The sequence below is a fragment of the Ailuropoda melanoleuca genome, chromosome 16 (genome assembly GCF_002007445.2).
Source record: "Ailuropoda melanoleuca isolate Jingjing chromosome 16, ASM200744v2, whole genome shotgun sequence".
Classification (NCBI taxonomy): Eukaryota; Metazoa; Chordata; class Mammalia; order Carnivora; family Ursidae; genus Ailuropoda; species Ailuropoda melanoleuca.
Genome location: NC_048233.1, coordinates 50,958,250 through 50,980,931, shown reverse-complemented (window position 1 = coordinate 50,980,931; position 22,682 = coordinate 50,958,250). Strand labels below are relative to the sequence as shown.

Genomic DNA, 22,682 nt, shown 5'->3' with positions numbered 1-22,682 from the left:
CCCCCCCCCCCGAAATTTCCCTGGTCAGGGTCTAAGACCATCCTGGCTAGTCTAAGACTAGCCAAACTGCTGCATGGGAAATACATGGGAGATATTCTGGGCATGAAAGACTTCTCCAAATCGATCTCTCTTTGTCAGCTATCTGGCCACAAGCCATTGGATTTCTCAGGATGAATCAACAGCCTGTCCAGGCACCAGTCTGGAGAGATACATACATACCATGTTCTCTAAGTGGTTCTGCCACAGCATGCCTTTCCTGAGAAATGAGATGGGCAGCGCTCACAGCACATTGACAATGGTCCCCCTATATCCTATCAGATTTCTTTCAGCCTTGACAACCTCTTTCATAGACTGACAGTCATATACTGGTTTCTAGATACCTTTTTCACAAGTTTGTATTTTTCTTAGCAAGGTCATGGATGTTCTCAAGATGCCCCAGGCTGGAGAGGGAGAAGTGAGGTGCTGCCCTCAAGTGATCTTACATGCAGAAACACCAAGGAGTAGTTGGAGTGAAAGAACAGGAAAGGTCTGTCTGTTCAGAGTTTGCTGGAGATACATTCCAGGGCTCCCAGACGTAAAGGTTAGTGAGGCCTGGAGGCTTCTGTCAGCAGACGGGGCAAGAGGGGGTAAATATGGATTATCATCTTTAATGTGACCCCATTTGTACCCACAAGATTATGGGTGGCTTGGGAAATGGAGGTTATGTACAAAAAAAGTACAACAAAGAAAATAAAATTCAGCCATAATCCGCCACCCTGAGTATATGTGTTTGTGTTGTGTAGAAAATTGCTGTAATAGTTTCATGACATATCATGAACACTTCCCTTAATATCTTCCAAAACATATTTTTTGAATGGCAGCCTAGTATTCCACTGCATGGCTATGCCACAAAACAATTTATTTTTGGACTTTCAGGTAATAAAGTTCTTCTCTATTGTATACAATTCCATAATGAATAACTTGCAGTCTAAGTCTTTGTGCCCAGCTCTGATTATTTTCATGTGATAAATTAACAGATGTGGAATTTACTGGGTAAATATTTATCTATCTTGATGTTTTCCTTCAGGAAAATTGTACTAATTTAGCTCCTACCAGCAGTGTATGAGGGCGTCTGATAAAAGCCATTTTATACGAAAACCTCTGTTGGGTGAAAATTGCCCAGTATTGACCAGAATCAGGGCAGGACCGTGCTCTGAGCGCTGAGGGTTAGAAGGCTGCCCTGGCAGGAATCCATGAGACCCAGCCTCCTCAGTTTAGTGTCCAGAGGAGTAAGTCGCTTACCATGAAGCTTTCTCAGATTTTTCAGACGCACCCTAAAGCAGATGTGAAGACGGCTCGGCTGACACTGGGGCCGGACCCTTTCCGCCGCGCTCCCAGGCTCAGTTCCTTCCCCGTCAGCTGGTGATACAATCATTGCACTGCCAGCCCCTGCGGGCTGTCGTGGGACTCTAAGGAGATGAAAACGTAAAGGAGCGTAGTGCTTTCGTGTATTACTAAAAATAGAGTGCGAGGGGCAGGAGGGAGAAGCACAGCGGCACTGCAAGGCTGGAAGCCGGAGGCGCAGACACTCGGAGCGCACCGGGCGGGGCGACTGGGTGGAGGCTCCAGAGGCGATTGCCCGGCTCCCGCGGGCCCTCCCTCGGCTCCGACTCCGCCCCCACTGCAGACTCCTCCCCCGCGCCGGCCCCTCCCAATCACAGGCCCCACCCGCGTCGGGCCCACACCCCAGTCACTAATCCCTCCCCTGGCGGGCCCCACCCCCGACCCCTCCCGGAAGCGCCGGCCGAGCGGCCCCACATGGAGCGCGAGCCGTGCGCCTCCGAGGCCGCCCCTGCGGCGGCCGCGCTCTTCGCCTGGGTACGTGACTCCGCCCCCGGGCCGGGGCCGCTGGGACTGAGGGGGCGCATAGGTGCCGGGAGCTGGCGGCCTCGGCGTGGGCGTTCCTGGGCTGGGCGGCAGAGGTCAGGGCCAGGCTCTGGGTTGGAGGACCATGGGCTGGGGCCTGAGGTGGAGAGGGTTGGGAGGGAGGGGCTCTCACGGGTGACTTAGGGGCCTGCTGGCTGGTGGGGTACCGACCCGAGGGGCTGCGGCGCAGCGGGAAGCATCTGCCTCCTGGGCAGAGTGTCTGGTTCCGCGAGAGCTCTCAGGCCCAGAAAGCGCCGGGAGAGACGGCGTGGAGGGATCGCCCGGTCCCAGAGCCTTGTGGAGCCACCTGTACTGCTCACCCTCCGGGGGTCCGGAGGAGGCCGGCCCTTTCCCAGCCCCACCCCCACCCCAGCCTGGCGGGAGCATCCTTTGATGCCAGGCCTGTGATGGTGGGTCGTATACAAGGCGAGATACTGCATGTTTGCTGATATTCTTCTGTGACCCGATCTTGCCTGTATTGGCGTGGGAGTTTGCGCCGGTGTCAATTTGACGGAGGCACTGAGAGACGGGGTCATCTTTATGTGTCCTGGCTAGGAGAGAGGAGGGTCTCTGCACAGGAGTGTGTTGCAAGCGGCCGACCAGACAGGTGCACGGGAAAAGCAGACGTAGTGTCTTGTTCTTTAAAGGCCATATCACAATTGTAATGAATGGTAGAATTTGTTAATGTCAGTCTCCTTGGCTAGAATGTAAGCATCGTAAGGATGGGTATTGTGCCTGTCTTGTTCAGGGTGCCTAGCAAATATTTGTTGACGAATGAATGAATGAGACCCTTTTGTGTGCCTGGCCTTTTGAGAGAAACACACAAGTGAAAGACCCAGCTCTCGAGTTGAGGGAGTGGGAAAACACCTATATTACTGTTAAAACGAACATGTATTGACTAGTCGAACAAAGGTAATTATTAGTACCAGGCAGCACTTGTTGAACATAAAGCAGCAGACTGGCAGGAGGGAGCCGGCAGTGTGGCCTGAGGTAGTCTGGCTGTCTGGGTACTACCTTTGAGGTGGCACTTGAGCTGGGGATGGATTTGGGGATTGAATGTGTGCCTGGGGTGGGTGCTGGTTCTGGCTTTCCCCAGGCAGGCGGCTGGGGTCTGGCCTGTCAGATATGGCCCCTTCTGCTGCTTGGAGGGCTGCTGGCCTTCCTGCTACATAATATGTGTGGAGGGGTGTATTAGTTTGCCAGGGCTGCCATAGAAAAATACCACAGACTGGGAGGTCTTAGAAAATGGAATTTTATTTCCTTGCAGTTCTGGAGGAAAAGTCTAAGAACAAGGTGTCAGCACGTTTACTTTCTTCTGAAGACTCTTTCTTTGGCTTGCAGATGGCTGCCTCCTCACCGTGTCCTCATGTGGTTTTTTCTCTATGTGAGAGCATTCCTGTGTCTCTTCTTATACTGGATTTGAGCCCTACCTTTATGACCTCGTTTAACCTTAGTTATCTCTTAAAAGGCCCTATCTCCAAATATAGTCACATTCTGAGATATTGGAGGCTAGGGCTTCAACAGATTAATTTTAGGGGAACACAGTTCAGCCCATAACAAGGAAATTTACCTCCTTGGAGTTGTATGTGTGTGTGATATGTCTGAAGTGTTTGTAAGGAAAGGAGGCAAATATAGCTGTAACATGCTGTATTAGATTTTCCTCTGTTTTGGATTTTGGGCCCTTGCTGCATTATAGAAATTGAGTGCCATAATTTGAGCCTTAAGTCTCCCTCACTTTCTGTTCAGCAGACTGCAGTCCTGCTAATGGGGCAGCCACAGAGATCTCAGGGCTGATGGAGACATCCTGTGCTTGTGTTCCCCACAGTGTGCATGTCTTTCCTTTCATCTTTCCTAGGTAGGGCCTCATCAGATCTTATTCTTTTACTCTATTCACTATAAAATGTATGTACACCTTCCCTGGGCCAGCACAGTTTCAGATGCGGGAGAAATGGCAGTGAACAAAACAAAGTTCCTGCCCTCAATGAGTTTACTTTTTCGTAGGGGAGGTAGACAATAATAAGCAAATGTCATGTCAGGGAGTGCCATGAAGAAAAATAAAGCAGAAAAAGGGGGATAAAGTGATGGGGGTACTGTAGATATAGTTACACAGTTGACCTCTTGCCAGGGAAGCTGTGGGCTGAAGTTTGCCATATATCCTTAGAGACACAGTATAGTATAATGAAAGGAGCGGGGCATATCTGACTTGTTGCCTTCCCAGCTATGTAACTATGGAAAGTTACTTAACCTTTCTGAGCCTTAGTTTCTTCATCTGTAAAATGAGAGCGATCATGTCCATCTCCTCTGTTATCGTGAAAATTAAAGGTGAATGCCAACCATTGGAGAAGCACTCAGTAATTGGCAGCTAATACTGCCCCTGAGGGCATCTGGGACCTGTGCCCCTGCCATGGCTTTGCTCTTCCACCTTGGAGTCCTTGCAGCCCAGTACAGCTATGAAATAGACCGGGAGGGGCAGAAGTTTGTATGTATGTATGTATTTGGGGTAGTTATTTTAAATCACTTATTCTCTTTCAGGTGTCTTAAAAAACAAACACATTTGAAAGGTTTTACTACTCATATCTGGGAAGAACCAGCCAGGAGTAGATACTTGAAGGAATTACAAAGATTTCTGAAATCTAAAGATTCTTCCTGCAGGTCTACAATTCTTTATCTTCAGTTTTGAATACAAAAACCCAAAACTGACCTGATATAATGCTATTTTTAGTCTTTGCCTTCTCACTGTATTTGTACCTTTTACTGCAGAAATAATACTATTTTGCTTATGGGGTGCTGCTCCTGAACCTTGCAGCAGTGTATAAGATTTATATACGGTATTACTTTTCTAAAGTCGATACAATTCTGAATCTGAAATACATCTGGCTGCAAGGGTTTTGGATTAGAGATTCTGGACCTTTATTTCATAATAACAAAGATAGATATATTGCCCACCAAGGGGAGATCTATTCCTTTACAGGAATCTCACCACGTGAATCTCAGAGTCACAAAACACTGTACTTGGAATGGCCCTTTGAGATCATTGCCAACTTCTTTCACTTTACAATGAAATAACAATGAGGTGCCCTGCTTGAGGGCACAAAGCCCTCAGCTAACTTTGATTACAGAAGTCATTGCCAGTTTTCTCAGCCAGGGCATGAGGGGAAGGGACAAGCCCAGTGCATTTCCCACCCACTTTGTTCCCATTTCCCCTTGTTATTTCTTTTCTTAGGCTCCCTAGAGAATTAGCTTTTATCAGAAGGAACTCCCATGCTGCCCCCCAAAGGTGACACATGTCGGCTGGGGCTTTGGAAGGAGAAAGCAAGGAGTATCTTTGGATAAGTAGTGGATGCTAAGGGCTCCTCTCATGGGGAAATTGTGGTGTTCTGGAGATGGGGCCACCATCTAAGTAGGGGTTGCGTACAACAACCTCTCAGTCATGAGCTTATGAAATCTCGTCTGTTATAGACTCTGAGAGTCAGGTCAGCATGAGAAAGATAAGGACAGATAAATGCACATTGACAGTTATGGTTCCTGTACTCTCATCCTTGCCTTATTTTATCCCTAGGGTGCAAACAGCTACGGGCAACTTGGCCTTGGCCATAAGGAAGATGTATTTTTGCCCCAGCAACTGAATGACTTCTGTAAACCTGAGTGTATCAGGAGGATCACGGGAGGAGGGGGCCACTCTGCTGTTGTCACAGGTAACATCCTTCTGGAGTAGACATTTCTTTTTTTTTTTTTTTTTTAAATTTTTTTTTNTAAGATTTTATTTATTCATTCGACAGAGATAGAGACAGCCAGCGAGAGAGGGAACACAAGCAGGGGGAGTGGGAGAGGAAGAAGCAGGCTCATAGTGGAGGACCCTGATGTGGGGCTCGATCCCATAACTCCGGGATCACGCCCTGAGCCGAAGGCAGACGCTTAACTGCTGTGCCACCCAGGTGCCCCTGGAGTAGACATTTCTCATTTAGACATGTCCCACTAGTGTGTTATGTTGCCATCTTTCAGCCTCTTGTGTTTTGCAGAGGAAAACATTTTTTTGGTGAAAGAGCCAAGTTACCCTTAGAGAATTCTAGATTGTCAGAGCTGAAAGGCCTTCAGGGATCTTCTAGGGTCCCTGCCCCCACAGAGAGGAAAACCGGTTGCTTAAGGTTACAAAACACATTAGTGGCAGAGTTGCAACACACATAACATTTTATATCATGTATTGCTATTTAACTTTGACATGTGAGTTACAAGTCTTTGCAATTAGATTGAATATTCCCTGAGAGCAAGAACCTTGTGTTTCCCTTAATTTCCTTCGCAGTACCTATGATAGTACTTAACGTGTACTACAGGTGCCGTGATATTGCAAAGAAGGGCATATTGCATCCTGGTTAAGAACATGAGTTCTGGAATCAACTCTCTGGGTTCAAATCCTGGTTCTTCTATTAGCTGTGTGGCCTTGAGCGTATTAATTCCTCTGTGCCAGTTTCCCCTTTGCTACATGGGGGTAATAACGCTGGTTGAGGAGAATCAGTGAGCGAGAGGGCTGCATTATGACTTTCATGGGTCCTTGGCACTTTTGCCTTTGTGGACCCTTTCCTCCATAAAGAAATATTAAGAATTCTACTTCACAACGGCGTTGATATAAAGATTAGTCTAATCCAGGCTAGATTTAGCATTGTATATTCATTATTATTGCATTTATTTTTTTCTTATTTTAAAAGAATGTAAAATTAGGGGCTCCTGGGTGGCTCAGTCAGTTAAGCTTCTGCCTTCGACTTAGGTCTTGATCTCGGGTCCTGGGATCCAGCCCCACATTGGGCTTCCTGCTCGGCAGGCAGCCTCCTTCTCCCTCTCCTTCTGCCACTCCCCCTGCTTGTGCTCTCTCACTCTCTCTCTCTGTGAAATAAATAAATAAACTCTTTAAAAAAAGAGTATAAAATTAAAACATTTTTGTGGGACTCTAAAAGTATTGTGGGCCCTAGGCACTGTGCCTAAAGGATAAATCAGCCCCACAGATAAAGCTCGTACCATAATATCTGGCACATTCTGAGTTCTAAATGAATGTTGGCTTTTCTTGTTACAGTAGATGCTCAGTTTGGTGATTGGCCACTGCTCTAGGACTTGGAGTGTCCCATGTAGATACTAGATTTGAACGCCTTGGCCCTATGCCATTTAGGCCAGTGCACGTTAACCTACCTGGCTTATTAGTGTGAGTGGGAAAAGAGTTGCTGGGTTTGTGACTGCAACTAATTAGTGAAATCCTTTTTCTTGCTTTGACAGTTGTCATTTCCCCTTTGTCATTTCCCCTGTATCACCAAAGCCTTTGCTTTTTGTAGATGATGGAGGCCTTTTTGTTTGTGGCCTGAACAAAGACGGGCAACTGGGGCTTGGTCACACAGAAGATGTTCTGTATTTTACTGCCTGCAGATCCCTCCTGGACTGTCCTATCCAACAGGTAGCCTGTGGCTGGGATTTTACCATTATTCTCACAGGTGAGTTCACTCTTGGGTAAATCTTTTATCAGCTCAGGGCATTGGGTGAGACGAGCTTGATAGTGGTGACCCTGATTAAGTGAAAGGCACTTTATGTGTAAACACATAAAAATTTCTCTCTGGTTTTTGAGGAAAGTTGTGGGTGCCTTTTGCAAGACGAGTTTGAACAGCAAAATTTTGGGCTGGAAAATTCTTTGCCAGAAACTGGGGAATGGACTAGATTAGCTTTGGTGGCTACTTCCTGTCCCAGAAATTCATGATAGCTGTGTGCGTGGGCTAGCTGACCAGTCAGGCTGGCTGAAGGCTACTCATGGGGGAATGTGGTGGAGAAGCTTGAGGAAATCAGAGGGCACATAACAGTGGGGGCAGCTTTTTCCCCAGTGAAGGATTTAAAAAAAAATTAAATATGGTTGGGCAGAACTGTTTGGTCTCTGCAAAGCCCAGGTAGCAGAATAGGATGTAGAGGGATATGGCCAAAGGGTTAATAGGATGATGCTCTTGGGAGCAGCTAGCAATAGTTACTTTTTGTCCGCTGACTTCTCCCTGGAAGTAGTTTTGCCCTGTCTAGCTTGTCATTTTGGATGGAAAAGACCATCTAGAGTTTCTGATTAGATTCCCTCTTGGACGCAGTCCTCTGGCAAGGGTGTCTTCTGACCATATCTTCTCCCACCCCACCCTTGTGAATTCTCATGTGCATAGCTCAGGTCCCAGGATTTTAGCACATGGCTTCAATTATTGTTTCCTACCTATCCCTGTTGTTGCCTTGTCTTTTACTCTCCACATTCCCCATGCTTTTCTTTCTAGAAATATCACGCGGAACATTGTTCTCCGGTATATTTTGTCTATCTGATTCATGAACTCTTATCCCTTCCTTAAAATTCTGCTCAGGCATCACCTTCTCTTCTGCAGAGGGGTTCTATAATGTGTGCTGAATTTAGTAGTAATAACTCTAAATAATAGCTATCGTTTCTGAAGTGCTTCTCGTGGACTGTGTTGGGGTTGTAGAGTGTCAGGGGATAACACTCTGTTTCCTGCTCACTTTTGGAAAAAATCGTGAGAAAGGTGGAGGAAGAGCAGTCAGCTAGCTGGAGATCACGCGATTGGCTTTTCACTGATAAAGCCTACGTTGGAGGACAGGGTTAATTAATGGCCAGGCCAAGTGTATTCTACCACACTCCTCTGAGCCAAACTTATTCTGCAAACACCTGGTTATCTCTGTAGGGGAGACAGTTACTATGCATCAGTCTGGAGTACCTGAGAGGAAGGTGCCAAGCCACATGTGTCCTGTTCCTTCTCCCACACTCATCAGTTGGTTAGGTTATCCCTTTTCCCCTGGGAAGCAGTGAGCATGGGGAAGGGCCAGGGAGAGAGGCCTGGAGTGTTAAAATAATGGAAATTATGATGCATAGAAACAAGAAAAGTGGGGAGTAATTATCCTCCCATCCCAGCGCCGGGCGGCGGGCTAATGTTCTGCACAGATAAGCTGCCATTAATTAGGTAGTGTGATGGGGAATCTGGGAAACTAGCCCTGTGCCTTGTGTTTTTATTCCTAGAGGAACAATAGAAGCAGGGACTGTGGTGACTGAGTGTGCTGACTCACAGGCCGTACTTCCTTGTCTCATTTCCTTTGCTCTTTCCATCCTTCAGCATTTACCCACTGGTCACAGATATTTTACTTCTTAGATTATGATTTAAATATTTGAATTTTGCAGAAAGTGGGCAAGTTCTGTCATGTGGATCCAATTCCTTTGGCCAGTTAGGAGTTCCTCATGGCCCTCGAAGATGCATGGTTCCCCAGGCCATTGAGGTAAGGATAGCACCTAATGTGTAACTGACCATGTCCTGTTAAAGCGTTTCCCTGCCCCAGACTCAGGGACTGTCTGGGTCTCTGAAAACCCAGGGGCTAGTCACAGTGTAAGTTGAGAAAACCTAGGTTCTCCTGGTAAAAAGTTGTTTGGGGGGATGGAGATCGTGAGTGAAAAACCTGTTAGTCCTCAGGCACATTATAAATTTTTGTGAAATAAGACAATGAAGGAAAAAATGTCACAAAGACATTAATGACATTTTACAATTCTGAAATTAGTAATAATGGGAACAAGGTTAGAAACAGGCCCAGATAGAAGTGACTTATCTAAAGACACTAAGCTCAGTAAATGGTAGGCCAGTAGTGCCCAATAAAAATATGGTGTGAAAATTTTTGAATCACATACATAATTTAGAATTTTTAAGGAGCACCATTTAAGAGTAAAGAGAAAAATATGAAATTAATTTTTAAAATAACAGGTTTATTGAGATGTAATTCACATGCCACAAAATTTACCCTTTAAAAATGTATAATTTAATGGTTTCTAGTATATCACAGAGATGTGTAGTCATCAGCATTATCTAACTTTAGAGCATTCTCATCACCAGGAGAGAAACTGTGTACCCAATGGCAATTACTTCCCCTTCCGTCTCCCCCAGCCCCTGGCCACCACTCCTCTGTCTCTGTGGATCTGCCTGTGCTGGGCATTTCACATAAATGGAATCATACAATATGTGGCTTTTTGTGTCTGGCTTCTCTCATGTCACATGATGTTTTTAAGTTTTACTCATATTGTGGTTTGTAGGGGAGATTAATGTTAATAACTTTTAAATTAAGCCCAATGTAGTCAAACTATTATTTCATTTTATGTGTCACTAATGTTAACATTTCCTAATGAGATACTTTATGTTCTCTATTTCATACTCTGGTGTACATTTTGTACTCAGAGTGTGTCTCAGTTCAGCCTAGTTACATCGAGTCACATTTCAGTTGCTTGGTAGCTGCATGGAGCTAGTGGCTTCCTCCTGGACAGCAAGGGTGCTAGACAGGACTCCTGGCCCTAGTTCAGAGCTCTTGCCACTGGATCATACTTAAAATGTACACGTTTTTATGAAGTTTGTATGGTAAGTGCTCACAATAGGACTGTGGAATTTTATTTTATTTTATTTTAATTTTTTTAAATGATTTATTTATTTGAAAGAGAGAGACACGCAGAGAGAGGCAGAGAGCGTGTGTAGGGGAGGGAGGGGTAGAGGGAGAGGGAGAGAAGCAGGCTCTGTACTCAGCACGGGGCTTGATCCCCTGACCCTGAGATCATGACCTGAGCCAAAACCAAGAGTCGGTCGCTCAACTGACTGAGACGCCCAGGCACCCCAGAAGTATGGAATTTTAAAAGAAATATACTGGGTCGTAAAAGCAGTTTCCCCACTTCAGCTGCTCACATCTAGCTAATTTTCTTAAACTCAGAGTGGGAAATCTGTTTTCATTGGAGAAAACTTGTCTGTTTCGGTCATGTTGCTGAATTACGATGGCTTGTCGTGATCTCCACAGTGTTTTAGAGTGTTCAGGCTGCTGTAACAAGAATTCTATAGACTGGGTGGCTTCAACAACATTTATTTTTCACATTTCTGGAGGCTGGGTTCAAGATCAAGGCATTGGCAGAATTGGTGTCTGGTGAGGACCTGCTTCCTTGTTCATAGACACTTATTTTGCTGGACAAAGGAACTCTCTGGGGCCTGTTTTATAAGGGCATTAATCCCATTCATGAGGGCTCCATTCTCATGACCTAATCACCTCCAGAAGACCTCATTTCCAAATACTATCATTGGGCAATAGGTTTCAATATATGAATTTCAGGGGAAAACAAACATTCAGTCTGTAGCACATGGTATGCACAGAAATCTAGACTCTACGGTCCCTGTCGTAGGAAGTGTTACAGTTGCCAATTACACATAGATGGCTTTTTAAGAACCTACATACGTTATAATTAATTTAGCTTAGGTCACGTGATTAAAGAAGACAGAAGGGAACAATGGTGAAAATATGTTGGATGACAGAATCAGGAGGTGAAAACATTTGTCAGGCTGTATCCTCTCAAACAACAGGAGGAATGCGCCAAAGTGAAATATAAGAGAAATTCATTCATTTATTTAATAGCAACTATTGTGTGTAGGCACTGTGTTTAGGCCGTGGGGACGAAGGTGAGTACGACCCGGTCTTAGCATTTGAGGGTCTTAGAGTTTAGAGGTACATGTTAGATACAGAAACACCTGAACGCATTACCATGTTAAAACTATGGTGGATGCATGGGGCGCCTGGGTGGCATAGCGGTTAAGCGTCTGCCTTCGGCTCAGGGCGTGATCCCGGCGTTATGGGATCGAGCCCCACATCAGGCTCCTCCGCTATGAGCCTGCTTCTTCCTCTCCCACTCCCCCTGCTTGTGTTCCCTCTCTCATTGGCTGTCTCTATCTCTTTCGAATGAATAAATAAATAAAATCTTTAAAAAAAAAAAACTATGGTGGATGCAGGTATATCCGCAAAGGAGGGAATATTTAACTCTTTCTAAGGGAGGGCGGTGGAGTGAGAACAGGCTTATGCTGAGCCTTGAAATCTGAGTAGAAGTTTAGGAGGCTTGAGGTAAGATGCACGGAGTAGCTGTAAAAGAAGAGCATCCAACAGGAGGAACTGTGAGCCAAGGTGTAGAAGCATAAAATATCAGGGTTTGGGAGACTGCAAGCAGTTTAGTATGATTGGAAAATAAGAAGGGACAGAAGTGCCAGTGGGGAGGGGACCATCCAGGGGGTCGTGTATGGCAAGTGGTCAGAACAGTGTGTTAGAGAGGGGCCAGAAGGGGTAGCGTGGAGGGTGGAGTGAGGAGTGCACGCTCTTCCTCTCTCTACAAAAACAAACAAACAAACAAACAAAAAACAACTTTAAACAACAAGCGTTTCCTATCTCAGTTTCTGAGGGTCAGGCATTTGGGAACAGCTTTGTTGGTCTCATGAGGTTATGGTCAAGATGTTAGCTAGGGCTGTGTGCCGTGTGCTGATGGCTCTGGGCTGGGTGGGCAGATCTGCTTCCATGCGCTCTCACCTGGCAGTTGGCTTCCATTCCTTGCCACACGGGCCTATCTGTGGGATGGTAAAGGCATGGCATCTGGCTTCCCCCAAGAGAGAGTCGAGAGTGAGGCCAAGCAGGAAGCCTCAGTGCCTTTTATCACCTTGTCTCTAGGCCACTCATCCCTTCTTTATCCTGATCACTAGAAACAAGTCACTAAGTCTAGCCCACATTCAGCCAGAGGGGAATTAGGCTCTGCATCTTGAAGGGATGGGTTTCAAAGAATTCGAGGACTTAGTTTTAAAACCACCACAAGACGTCTTAGAGAGGACACGACAACTGTCTTCACATATTTGGAAAGCATTGTGAGAGGCTAGAGGCAGTAAGGAGGTGAATGGAATGGTGGAAGCATGGAGTAGGCACCTGGGGATAGTGAGCCCACGTCACTGGAAGCACCTGCTTGGCAGGGGTAAGATGATGGTTTCCTGGGGTGTTGTGGAGGGGTTCTGGCATTGGATGGGGCTTAGACTAGATCAAAGGTCATCCAGCTAGAACCTTTGGTGAATGAAGTTTTATTGGGACACAGCCATGCCCATTCATTCATGTATTGTCTGTAGCTGCTTTTATGTTACGATGGCAGAGCAGAGACTATGACACAAACCATATGGCCTGCAGTGTCTAAAGTAGTTACTGTCTGGTCTTTGTAGAAGACATTTGCCAACCCCTGGACAGGATGACCTTGAAGGTCCCTTGCAGCCCTGAGACACATTGTGATATGTTTATTTTTAAGGGATGTTTTCTTTTTAGGGTTACGTATATAGGTGTTTAGGGATGGAAGTGTTGGAGGTTGGGGACTCTAAACTAGTCAGACACGTAATGAGGGCCATGCCGCATTGTATCAGGGCATAAAGTATGTAACATTTTGCAGATGGGTGATTCTAAGATCTCAGTCCTTTTCTTTGTTTCCACAGCTCCTGAGCGAGAAGGTTGTTTGCATTGCTGCTGGACTGAGGCATGCTTTAGCTGCTACAGGTGATCATTTGGCTTTTATTTTCAAAATAGGCTCATCATAAGCAGAGACAGAGCTTTAGAGGAAATAAACTTTAAGGAGTAATTCCGAGTGTCCTGCAGTGCTGCATTTCTGATTAAAAGAGGGACATAAAGCCAAAGTCATGTGGGAAACCTTTAGCAGATGAGGAGGGAGGAAATGAACTTCTCTAGCTCCTTATTACGTTCTAGGCATGGGCTAGATTCCCTTGATTTAATCAATGCCTTATTGAATCCTCACAACCTCGCTGTGACGCGAGTTCCATTTTTACATGTGTAGAAACTGAGGTCCAGAGAGACTCGAGTGCTTGTCTGAGGTTGCACAGGGAATAAGGTGGTCAAAGAGGGAGCTGGGAACAGAGTCTGGAATGATCTTGTTTCTGAGGCCCACATTCTTTGCTGTGAACTACGCTGCTTTCCTAGCGGATTTTAACGTTTATGAATGCAAAGGCTTCCAGTGAGCTTGCCTCCTGTACAGTGAGAGGGTGGTGACGGACCTTGGGCTGACAGTTTGCATGAGGGTGCCGGTGGCAAGCCTGCAGAAGAGCAGTGAGTCTTTCTTCTCTCCCTGGGTCATTTTTCTGCTCCCTCTCTTGTGGGGTCTTCGAAGGGCAGGCTGAAGTGGCGTGGCAGCTTGGGCTCAAGCACTGATGAGTCCAGCCACGGCCTGGGGAGGCTGGAGGAGGCGAGGAAGGGTCTGGTGCAGCTCGCTGCATATGCTTGCCAGGGGCTTCATGTTGCTCACGGAGGAAACAAGTTTCGAGATAATTGCAGATTCACGTGCAGTTGTAAGAAATAAAATAGATCTCATGCACTCTCTTCCAGCTTCTCCCCACGGTGACACTCAGGTGAACCTGTGGCTCAGCAGCCTGGCTGGTCTCGCTACGGTCAGGATCCGAGCTGTGCCAGCGCCATAACCATCCTGCCTGCGGCCCTTTGCTAGCACCCACTTTTATCCCCTTCTATATACCTTTTATACATTCACTTTCTACCCACCCCCACCCCTTCTAAGCTCCGGGCAACGGTTCTTCTGTTCCCCAACAGTCATGTCATTTCAAGAGCATTATATAATGGTATCGTATGGTATTTAGCCTTTTGGGGTTGACTGTCTGTGCTCAGCAGGATTCCCTGGAGAGTCATCCAAGGTGTGTGTGTCAATAATTTGTTCCTTTTTATTGCTGAGTAGTAGTATTCCCCCGTATAGATGTACCACTGAATTAGTCATCTCAGGCTGCCATCACGAAATATCACAGACTGGGTGGCTTAAACAATTTTCTTAGTTACAGAGGCTAGAAGTCCCAGCTGAAGGTGCCAGGAGGGTTGCTCTCTGGTGAGGCCTCTCTTCCCGACTTGTAGATGGCTGCCTTCTCGCTGTGTCCTTCAGGGCGCTGGCTCTGTGAGCTCATGGAGAGGTGGAGACATCTGGTGTCTCTTCTTCTTTTTATAAGGACACCAGTTCTGTCAGATGGCCTCACTCTTATGACCCACTTAACCTTTATTAGCTCCTTATAGGCCTCTCTCCAAATGCAGTCACACTGGAAGTTAGGGCCTCAACATGTGAATTTTGGGGGGCACAGTTCAGCCCACAACAATGCAGTTTGTTTAACCAGTCACCCATTAAGGGACATCTGATTGTTTCCAGGTTTTGGCTATTAACAATAAAGCTATAAACATTTGTGGGCAAGTTTTTATGCGAACATAAATTTTCATTTCTCTGGGATAAATGCCCAGGAGTGCGATTGCTGAGTTGTATGGTAGTAATTACATTTTTATAAGCTGCTTCTCCTTTTAGAAATGAGCAGGACTGGAGAATTGCCTATTATTGGTTTAATTCCCCGTTTCTTACCAACTTTCTGTAATTGCTAGTCTTATGTGTACATTTCTGTCCAGTTACAAAGCAGCAGTTTCCATTATGCATTTGATGGACTTAATTGTAAGTCCTCATCTCTCCCATTTAATCTGTAAATATTTCTGCAGGCATTTCTAAAAGATCAGGACTCTTTCTGAAACCATTACCAAAATACCATCATGATACTTACGAAAAACTAACAATAAAGCTGTAATTCGATCCAGTATCCAGTGTTTAAATTTTCTTGACTGTCTCAAAAAAATATATATATATTTGATTTTTTTAACCTTTTTTATTTTTTTTATTTTTTATTTTTATTTTTAAAGATTTTATTTATTTATTCGACAGAGATAGAGACAGCCAGCGAGAGAGGGAACACAAGCAGGGGGAGTGGGAGAGGAAGAAGCAGGCTCATAGCTGAAGAGCCTGATGTGGGGCTCGATCCCATAACGCCGGGATCACGTCCTGAGCCGAAGGCAGACGCTTAACCGCTGTGCCACCCAGGCGCCCCTTTTTAACCTTTTTTTAAATAATAATTTTTTAATTATGTTAAGTTAGTCACCATACAGTATATCCTTAGTTTCTGATGTAGTGTTCTATGATTCATTATTTGTGTATAACACCCAGTGCACCATGCAATATGTGCCCTCCTTAATACCCTTCACTGGCCTATCCCAATGCCCCACCCCCCTCCCCTCTGAAGCCCTCAGTTTGTTTCCCAGAGTCCACAGTCTCTCATGGTTCATTCCCCCTTCTGTTTAAAAAAATATATTTTTTAACAGTTTGTTTGAGTCAGGATCTGAATGATGTCTAGGCTGCAAGTGGTGGATATGAATGTCGTTTCTCTCCTTTCAAAAATATTTATTTATTTATTCCTTGTGATTTTTTATTGTGATAAAACACGCATGACAAAATTTACCATCTTAACCATTTTTATGTATACAGTACATTCACGTTATTGTGCAACCATTACCACCATCCATTTCCAGAACTCTTTTCATCTTGTGGAACCACAAACAATAACTTTCCTCCCCCATCCCCACAGCCCCTGGTGGCTACCATTCTACTTTCTGACTCTGTGATTTCAGCCACTCACACAGGTACCTCCTATGAGTGGAATTGTACAGTATTTGTCCTTTTGTGGCTTATTTCACTTAGCATAGTGTCCTCAAGGTCTACCCATGTTGTAGTGTGTCAGAATTTTCTCCTTTTTAAGGCTGACTACTATTCCATTGTGTGGATAGACCACTTTTTTGCTTATCTATCACCTGTTGATAGATGCTTGGATTGCCGCCACGTGTCAGGTATTGTGAATAATGCTGCCATGAACATGTTACAAATATCACTTCCAGGTCCTGCTTTCGGTTCTGTAGGCTATATACCCAGAAGTAGAATTGTTGGATCATGTAGTAATTCTGTTTTTAATTTTTTGAGGAACTGCCATGCTGTTTTCCAAAATGGCCGTACCATTTACGTTTCTGCCAGTAGTGCTCAAGGATTCCAAATACCCCGCATCCTTGCCAACATTTCTTTTCTTTTTTTTTTTTTTAATAGTCATCCTAATGAGTGTGAAGTGATATCTCATTGTGGTGATATTGAGCCTCTTTCACATGTGCTTTTTGGCCATCTATACGTTTTCTTTAGAGAAATGTCTCTTCAAGTCCTTTGCTCAGTTTTGAATCAGGCTTTTTTGAGTTGTTGAGTTTTAGGAGTTCTCTATATATTTTGAATATTAATCCCTTATTGGACATCACAAGATTCTTTTAATCTATAAATTTTTCCTTCCTTCCTTTTTCTCCTCCTTGCAATTTATTTGTGGAAGAAATGGTAAGTTTTGTTTTATTTCGGCACCGTGTTTCGCTAGTCATCATCACTTATATTTCACAAAGCGGGTTGATCTGTTTATAGTCTAAAGGACCGTGGGTTACAGGGTACTTCCAGAGCAGTGACTGTAGATTAAATATATGAAATGTCATCACACATTTGTATGAGGTTCAGAACGTGGGCACATGAACTAGATTCAGCGGATAGGGAAATAAAAGGTCATTCCACTGAAGGAGTGGCTATTAAGCTATCTTGCAGTCATAAATATGTATTTATTTGGTAATTAGGAATCACTGCATTTACCTTGGTGCAGTAGAAAAGATACTGCATTAGACATTAGGAGAGCTGAGTCCTAGTATTTTCTCTGCTACTAGCTCCCTGTATGGCCTTGGGCACATTACATCGTCTCTTCAAGCCCTCAGTTTGCTCGTTTACTAAATGTGAGGAATGGACTTGATAATCTTCAGGGTTCTTTCTTGCTGGGTCTGGATTTTGAGTTGTCCTTCCTGGTTAGTCGCGAACAAGGTGTTGTTTCAGAATTTGACTCTGGAAGAGTGTCCTGGAACTTTTTGGAAGGAGTTTTAGTATGTGGGTATTTTCTTTGATGGTCTTAGATTGCCCTGAAGATTGGACTTGTGATTGGCTTGGTGGTAACCAAGTCATAGGGCCCCTGGAAGCACCGAGCTTCTCCATAGCAGGCATGTTAACTGCGAATGCATTGAGAATCTCCCATATCATGGGGCTCAAGGAGCAGTCTGGTCTTAATATCCTATTAAACATTTTCTCATTTTCCTCTTCTGCTCCATCGGGAAGCAAGTGGCATTGTATTCCAGTGGGGGACTGGTTTGGCATCATCTGGACGGCGGTTGTGCCCTGGGCAGACTCTCCCACCGTTTTTGACAGCAAAGGAACCAAGTAGAGTGACAGGTAAGGCCCTAACTTCTTGAGTCCTATATTTATTCTTTCTCAAGAAATAGTGACAGAGGCATGCAGAAAATGGGTAAATGGAGTTTACTCTTCATGCTGCTTTTGCTATTTTCTTAGTTCCTCTGTTTTCAGTCTCTGTGTTGGTTCACCTGTTAGTCTTGTTAGAAATTTTGTGGACCCAGTAAAAGTGCCCCTCCTCGCTGCCAGAGGGGGAACCCATTGAGGGATAGATGCAAGTCAAATAAGTGGAGATCAGAATGGTAACTCTAGAACTGTTGAAAGTTAGGTTGGGAGACGTGACTTAGGTGTTTGGAAATAATGTGTAGCATCGGTGAGCCTCCAGATTCTGAAGGCCTGATTCGATGTGCTCCCCGGGCACTGTAGCAGCTGCATGGCCTCAGCCCTGCTAAGCTCGCCGTGCAGCTGGGAGCGTGTGAGGCGGCGCCCTCTCTGCAGGCAGGCGCATCTCAAAGGGAGAACCTGGAGGGACTGTGCCTCGCATGCCCAGTTCCTTCTCCCAAAAGGAGAGCAGGAGTGAGTGAGGATGTAGAGTGAGGGTGTAGAGTGAGGGGCCAGGAGTGTTCTGTAGGGAAATCTCTTTACATGGGCACATGAGGAGTGGGTAGTGACCATTCTGCCCTTGGGTCTGGTCTGTCTTTGTTGGTCATTTAGCCTGTAGGGCTTTCTCTTCTGCTTTTCACTCTGGGGCTCAGTCTCCTTCAGCTCCTTTCTCTGCCCGCCTCTCCCTCTGCTCTACAATCTCACTGTGGGCCCCCTTCTCTTTCTCCGTATAGCACCATGTCTGCATCTCCTATTCTTTCTTTCTCTCTTGCTCTCTTACTTTGTGGCCCAGTCTCCCGAGGGTTGGCCATAGGAAAAACCCGCAGAGAAAAGCTCTGCTGTCCTGTAGGTGAGAACAAAGGAGGAATTTTTGTGGGTGGGATGGGAAGTAGGGAGAGAAGGGAAGGGAAAGCCACAGTGGGAGTGATGCACAGGGTGTTGGGGTCGTTCTGATTTTCCTAAGTCCTGGAGGCGCTCCCATTCAGTTGCGGGCAAGGGTGGTCACCCTGAAGCCCAGAGGTAGAGTTGGGGGGGAGACTCTTGGAGAAGGAGAAGGGGGCATTGGATGCTGGACAGGCAGTCCACTGCACATGACCTTGAACCCATGCATAAAATAAACTCATACTTCCCAAACATTTTTTTCCTGCTTCATCTAGGTATTCGCTGCTCCCTGGGCATTTCCTGCTTTCTTATTCCTCTGTGTCTATGGGCAAGCTCTTACCCCTGCCTGAAATGCCTTCCTTCCCGTTCCTTCTGGTAATTTTTATTCTATCCTGATAATTTTTCAAGGCCTAACTCAGATACAGCTTTCTCAGTGAAGAGTCTTCCCCATTCTGACTCCATTGCATTTTCTCCATGTGCGTGGGTGGCACAAGGTACGCATTATTGTGAATATTTTGTACGTTTTCCCACATGCCACAGACTGAGCTTCTTAAGGGCAAGAACTGTGTCTACTCTCTGTTTCAGCACAGGACCTGTAATTGGAAGAAATTAGAAATGCTTTGATTTGATTTAAACGACCTGTCTGGGGTCTATTTAGGGGCACAGGTTAGATTTCAAGTTGATGGTGGAGCTTTCCGATGAGACATTAGAATAGATCATAAGCTTCCTGCCCTCAGAGTCTTTCCTTTTTTGTTCCCCATCGTTCCCTCTTTGCTGCTAGTTCTGGAGCTGCAACCCTGGCTGTCCTCTCCTTGCCTGGCCACGAGGCCCCGTGCTTCCTCTCCGGGGAATGTGCTGGAAACATCTGCTTTGTCCCTTTCTCATTCCACAGGATACCTGAAGGTGTGAGGCACATTTTACTAAGGTACTAGTTAATTAAACAGAAGCGTCAGAAAAGAATTACAGAATAAGATGCATTTCTCTGCACGCTAGACCCAGTGACCACGGTTTCTAGCAGAGTTGGTTGAGATTATAACCTGTCAGTGAAGGCAATGTGAAATTAAGGGAGGAAAAGTGCTAGGTTTGGAGATGGAAAGCCGGTTCAGATTCTTAGTTCTGCCTGTATGTTGTTTGGAGTTTGCCTGCACACATATGACACGGCAGCTGAATGTATGAGATGTTGCTTCTAGGCTCACACGTGTACAGAGCTAGGAGATAGATGTGTGCACACACATCTTTACACATATGTACACCCATGTCTATTTGTCTGTCTGTATTCAAAACCATGAGTTTACAGTGATTTCTCCAATTACGATCACTATTCCATGGTTGACTCTAGCCTTCCACCTTTTCATATCTATACCTTTCCTCTCCTGTCTGCTAGTGACAAATCGGGCTCCTTTATTTTCAGTATATTTACTTACTTGTTTAATCCCTTGGTATGTAAACAGTGTCCCCACCACATCACCCATCTTCTTGGCTAGCGCCACCGACTCAGACCTGCCTACTTTGGCTGCAAGTTTCTTTCGGGTCCCAGTGCTGCCTGAACCCCTTCTTTGCCTAATTTGTTCTGTTATAAATGTACTTTCAGAAGATTTTTTTTTTTTAATAGGCCTGGAGAATTCTAAAGCAACCTGTGTTCTTGCTGGCTCAGATCACTCAGCTTCATTGACAGGTAGGAACCAGCTCTTCAAAAGAGTCTAACATGCTGTTCGGAGTTCTGTCTCACATGGTGGATGTTGGGACACAGAGGGAAGAGCGGAGACTTGGAGTCAGAATTCTGCTGCCTCCCCTGGTCTGATCTTAGGAAGTCACTTTACCTTCCGAGACCGTTGCCTTCTCTATTGAGTACTCTGTGGGTAGTTTTGAGAAGTAAAGATGACAATACGTGTAAGACGTCCACATGAAGGAAACACAGGCCCACGTCCTTTCCTCTCAGCTGTACAGTAGGGACAAGAATATTCTCTCAGGGTAGTTGTGATTGCCAGATCACACAGCTAGCAGCTAGTTTGTATAGCACACCATTATCTTATCCACCCGATCCTTTTGGTGTCTAATACAGCTGTCTATTCCCTCTAGCTCTTTGCTCTCTGACTAGTCTGTTCTGTCCACCTGTCTTCCAGTGCGTTTGTCTACCTCTCTGCTCTGTGTTCATCAACTCTTTATTTATCCATTTATCTCCATTTTTATTTACCTTTCATCTTTCTACCTTCCATCTAATCTGTGTCTGCATATCTTTCTAAATCAAATTATGCACATATTTCTCTAATCTATTTTGTATTTTTATGCATTTCTGCAGTCTGTTTCATCTCTGATCCCTCCATCTCTCTGTCTAAACTGTTTTTCTCTCTCACACTATATCTCTCTTTTTAGTTATGCATCCTTCCATCCATTCGACACACCCCGCCAATACAGTACAAACTTTGCAGTGACAAAGCAGCATCTTCTTGGAAGTGAAGGTTGTCTCTTCCAAAGGTTCTCTTTCAAAGCCAAGACTGCTCTGATCCCTACCAGTAGACTGAGACAAGAGCTCTGAGAGATTTATTTTGGTAAGACCAGAGCTGAAGGCAGGAACTTTTTTGAGCAAAGGTGAATGACTTTCATACATAGTGTTTTTAGTGTTTTATGTGGAGATTAAGGTGTATGTGTACATAGGTACATAGTCTGGGTAATTAACGGTAACATGCATTCTCAACTTCAAATGTGAAATGCAGTCCAACCGAGAAGCTGCTACTGTTTCCAGAGTACAAGAGCCATAATGTGAGAGTTTAAATACTTAACAAATTCTAAACTACCGATAATTGTTATTTAACAAATTCAAACAACCAACTAACAAAAGAAATACGTACTTTTAGCCTATGTCTCATATTAGGTAGACTTACACATATGTTAAAAGGGTTGAGTTGAAGTGAATGCCAACTGTAAGGGAGCCCCCTGGGTCTTTGGCCCCATCTCTCCTTTCGTAGAGGAAGGGCTGGAGGCCCCAGGGTGAGGAGTGACTAGTTTGTGCCCCACAGTCAGTGAGGGCTGAGGAAAGCATTCTTTTCTGAGAATGAGTATAGTATGAGATGTTTCTACTCTGTCCCAATCAATTTGAAATGGCCAGCATTATGTAAACGTAGAGATTCTCTAACTGCTTGCTAACAATTTCTTCAAGAATCTTGTAATTAGTGAAGTTATTTATTATTTCATATGTGGAACACTTTTATGGTGTTTTAAAAACATAGATGTTGAATTTTTGTTTTATTATGATAGCATTCATATATAAAATTCACCCCTTTAAGGTGTATAATTTAGTGATTTTTTTAAAAAGTATATTCACAAAGGAAATTGGTTTTTGATATTTTGAAAGTGAGTTAAAAATTGTCAAGATTAATTTCCCTCCTTCCTGGTCTAGTTCAAGCTGTTACACACTGGATTTTGTTCATTGCTCTTTCGACCTTCTCTCCAGAGTTGTGGTAGATTATATAACTATTTGGCACTGCAGCAGAATGTGATTTTGCCTGCTGATGCAACAGTGTGATGATCCGCATGTGGAAGACTTTTTGTCTTTGCAAAAAGATGGCTTAGACTTTCTAAGATAAATGAAGGCTTGTTACAGACCCAGGCTCACTGTCAGCAGCAGCTGGTAGCTAACCAGTCCTTTCAATGGGCTGAGACTTTGCTGAGGGGCTTCTCTGCCCTCTTTAAGGGATCTTCCTACTTTGTACACTCTGGTGAAGTCCATGGAGGTTGCCCTCCCTCAGGGCATGAAGTACACCAAATTTCACATCATCGAACTGCAGAATGTCAGTGCTGCAAGGTCACCTGAGTGACAGAATGGCTCCACTGACTTACCCTCCCTCATCTTAGA

The 22,682-nt window shown here is 44.9% G+C and overlaps 1 protein-coding gene across 15 annotated transcripts in view; it reads left to right on the top strand.

Annotated features, from left to right (window-relative positions):
- Window positions 1-1,721: 1,721 nt before the first annotated feature.
- The window catches only part of SERGEF (secretion regulating guanine nucleotide exchange factor), a 242,455-nt gene continuing 221,494 nt past the window's right edge, over window positions 1,722-22,682 (top strand). For 14 of the 15 annotated variants that reach the window (XR_004621459.1, XR_004621458.1, XR_004621460.1 and 11 more), the window contains exons 1-7: window positions 1,722-1,857; window positions 5,465-5,600; window positions 7,224-7,379; window positions 9,092-9,186; window positions 13,212-13,272; window positions 17,774-17,887; window positions 20,442-20,504. Coding sequence is in view for 12 of the 15 variants with exons in the window: in XM_034646317.1 (XP_034502208.1) it covers window positions 1,798-1,857; window positions 5,465-5,600; window positions 7,224-7,379; window positions 9,092-9,186; window positions 13,212-13,272; window positions 17,774-17,887; window positions 20,442-20,504 (685 nt within the window). In the remaining 3 variants the exon portion in view is untranslated. The remainder of the gene's footprint in view (window positions 1,858-5,464; window positions 5,601-7,223; window positions 7,380-9,091; window positions 9,187-13,211; window positions 13,273-17,773; window positions 17,888-20,441; window positions 20,505-22,682) is intronic. The other variant, XM_034646315.1, reaches the window with a different exon arrangement.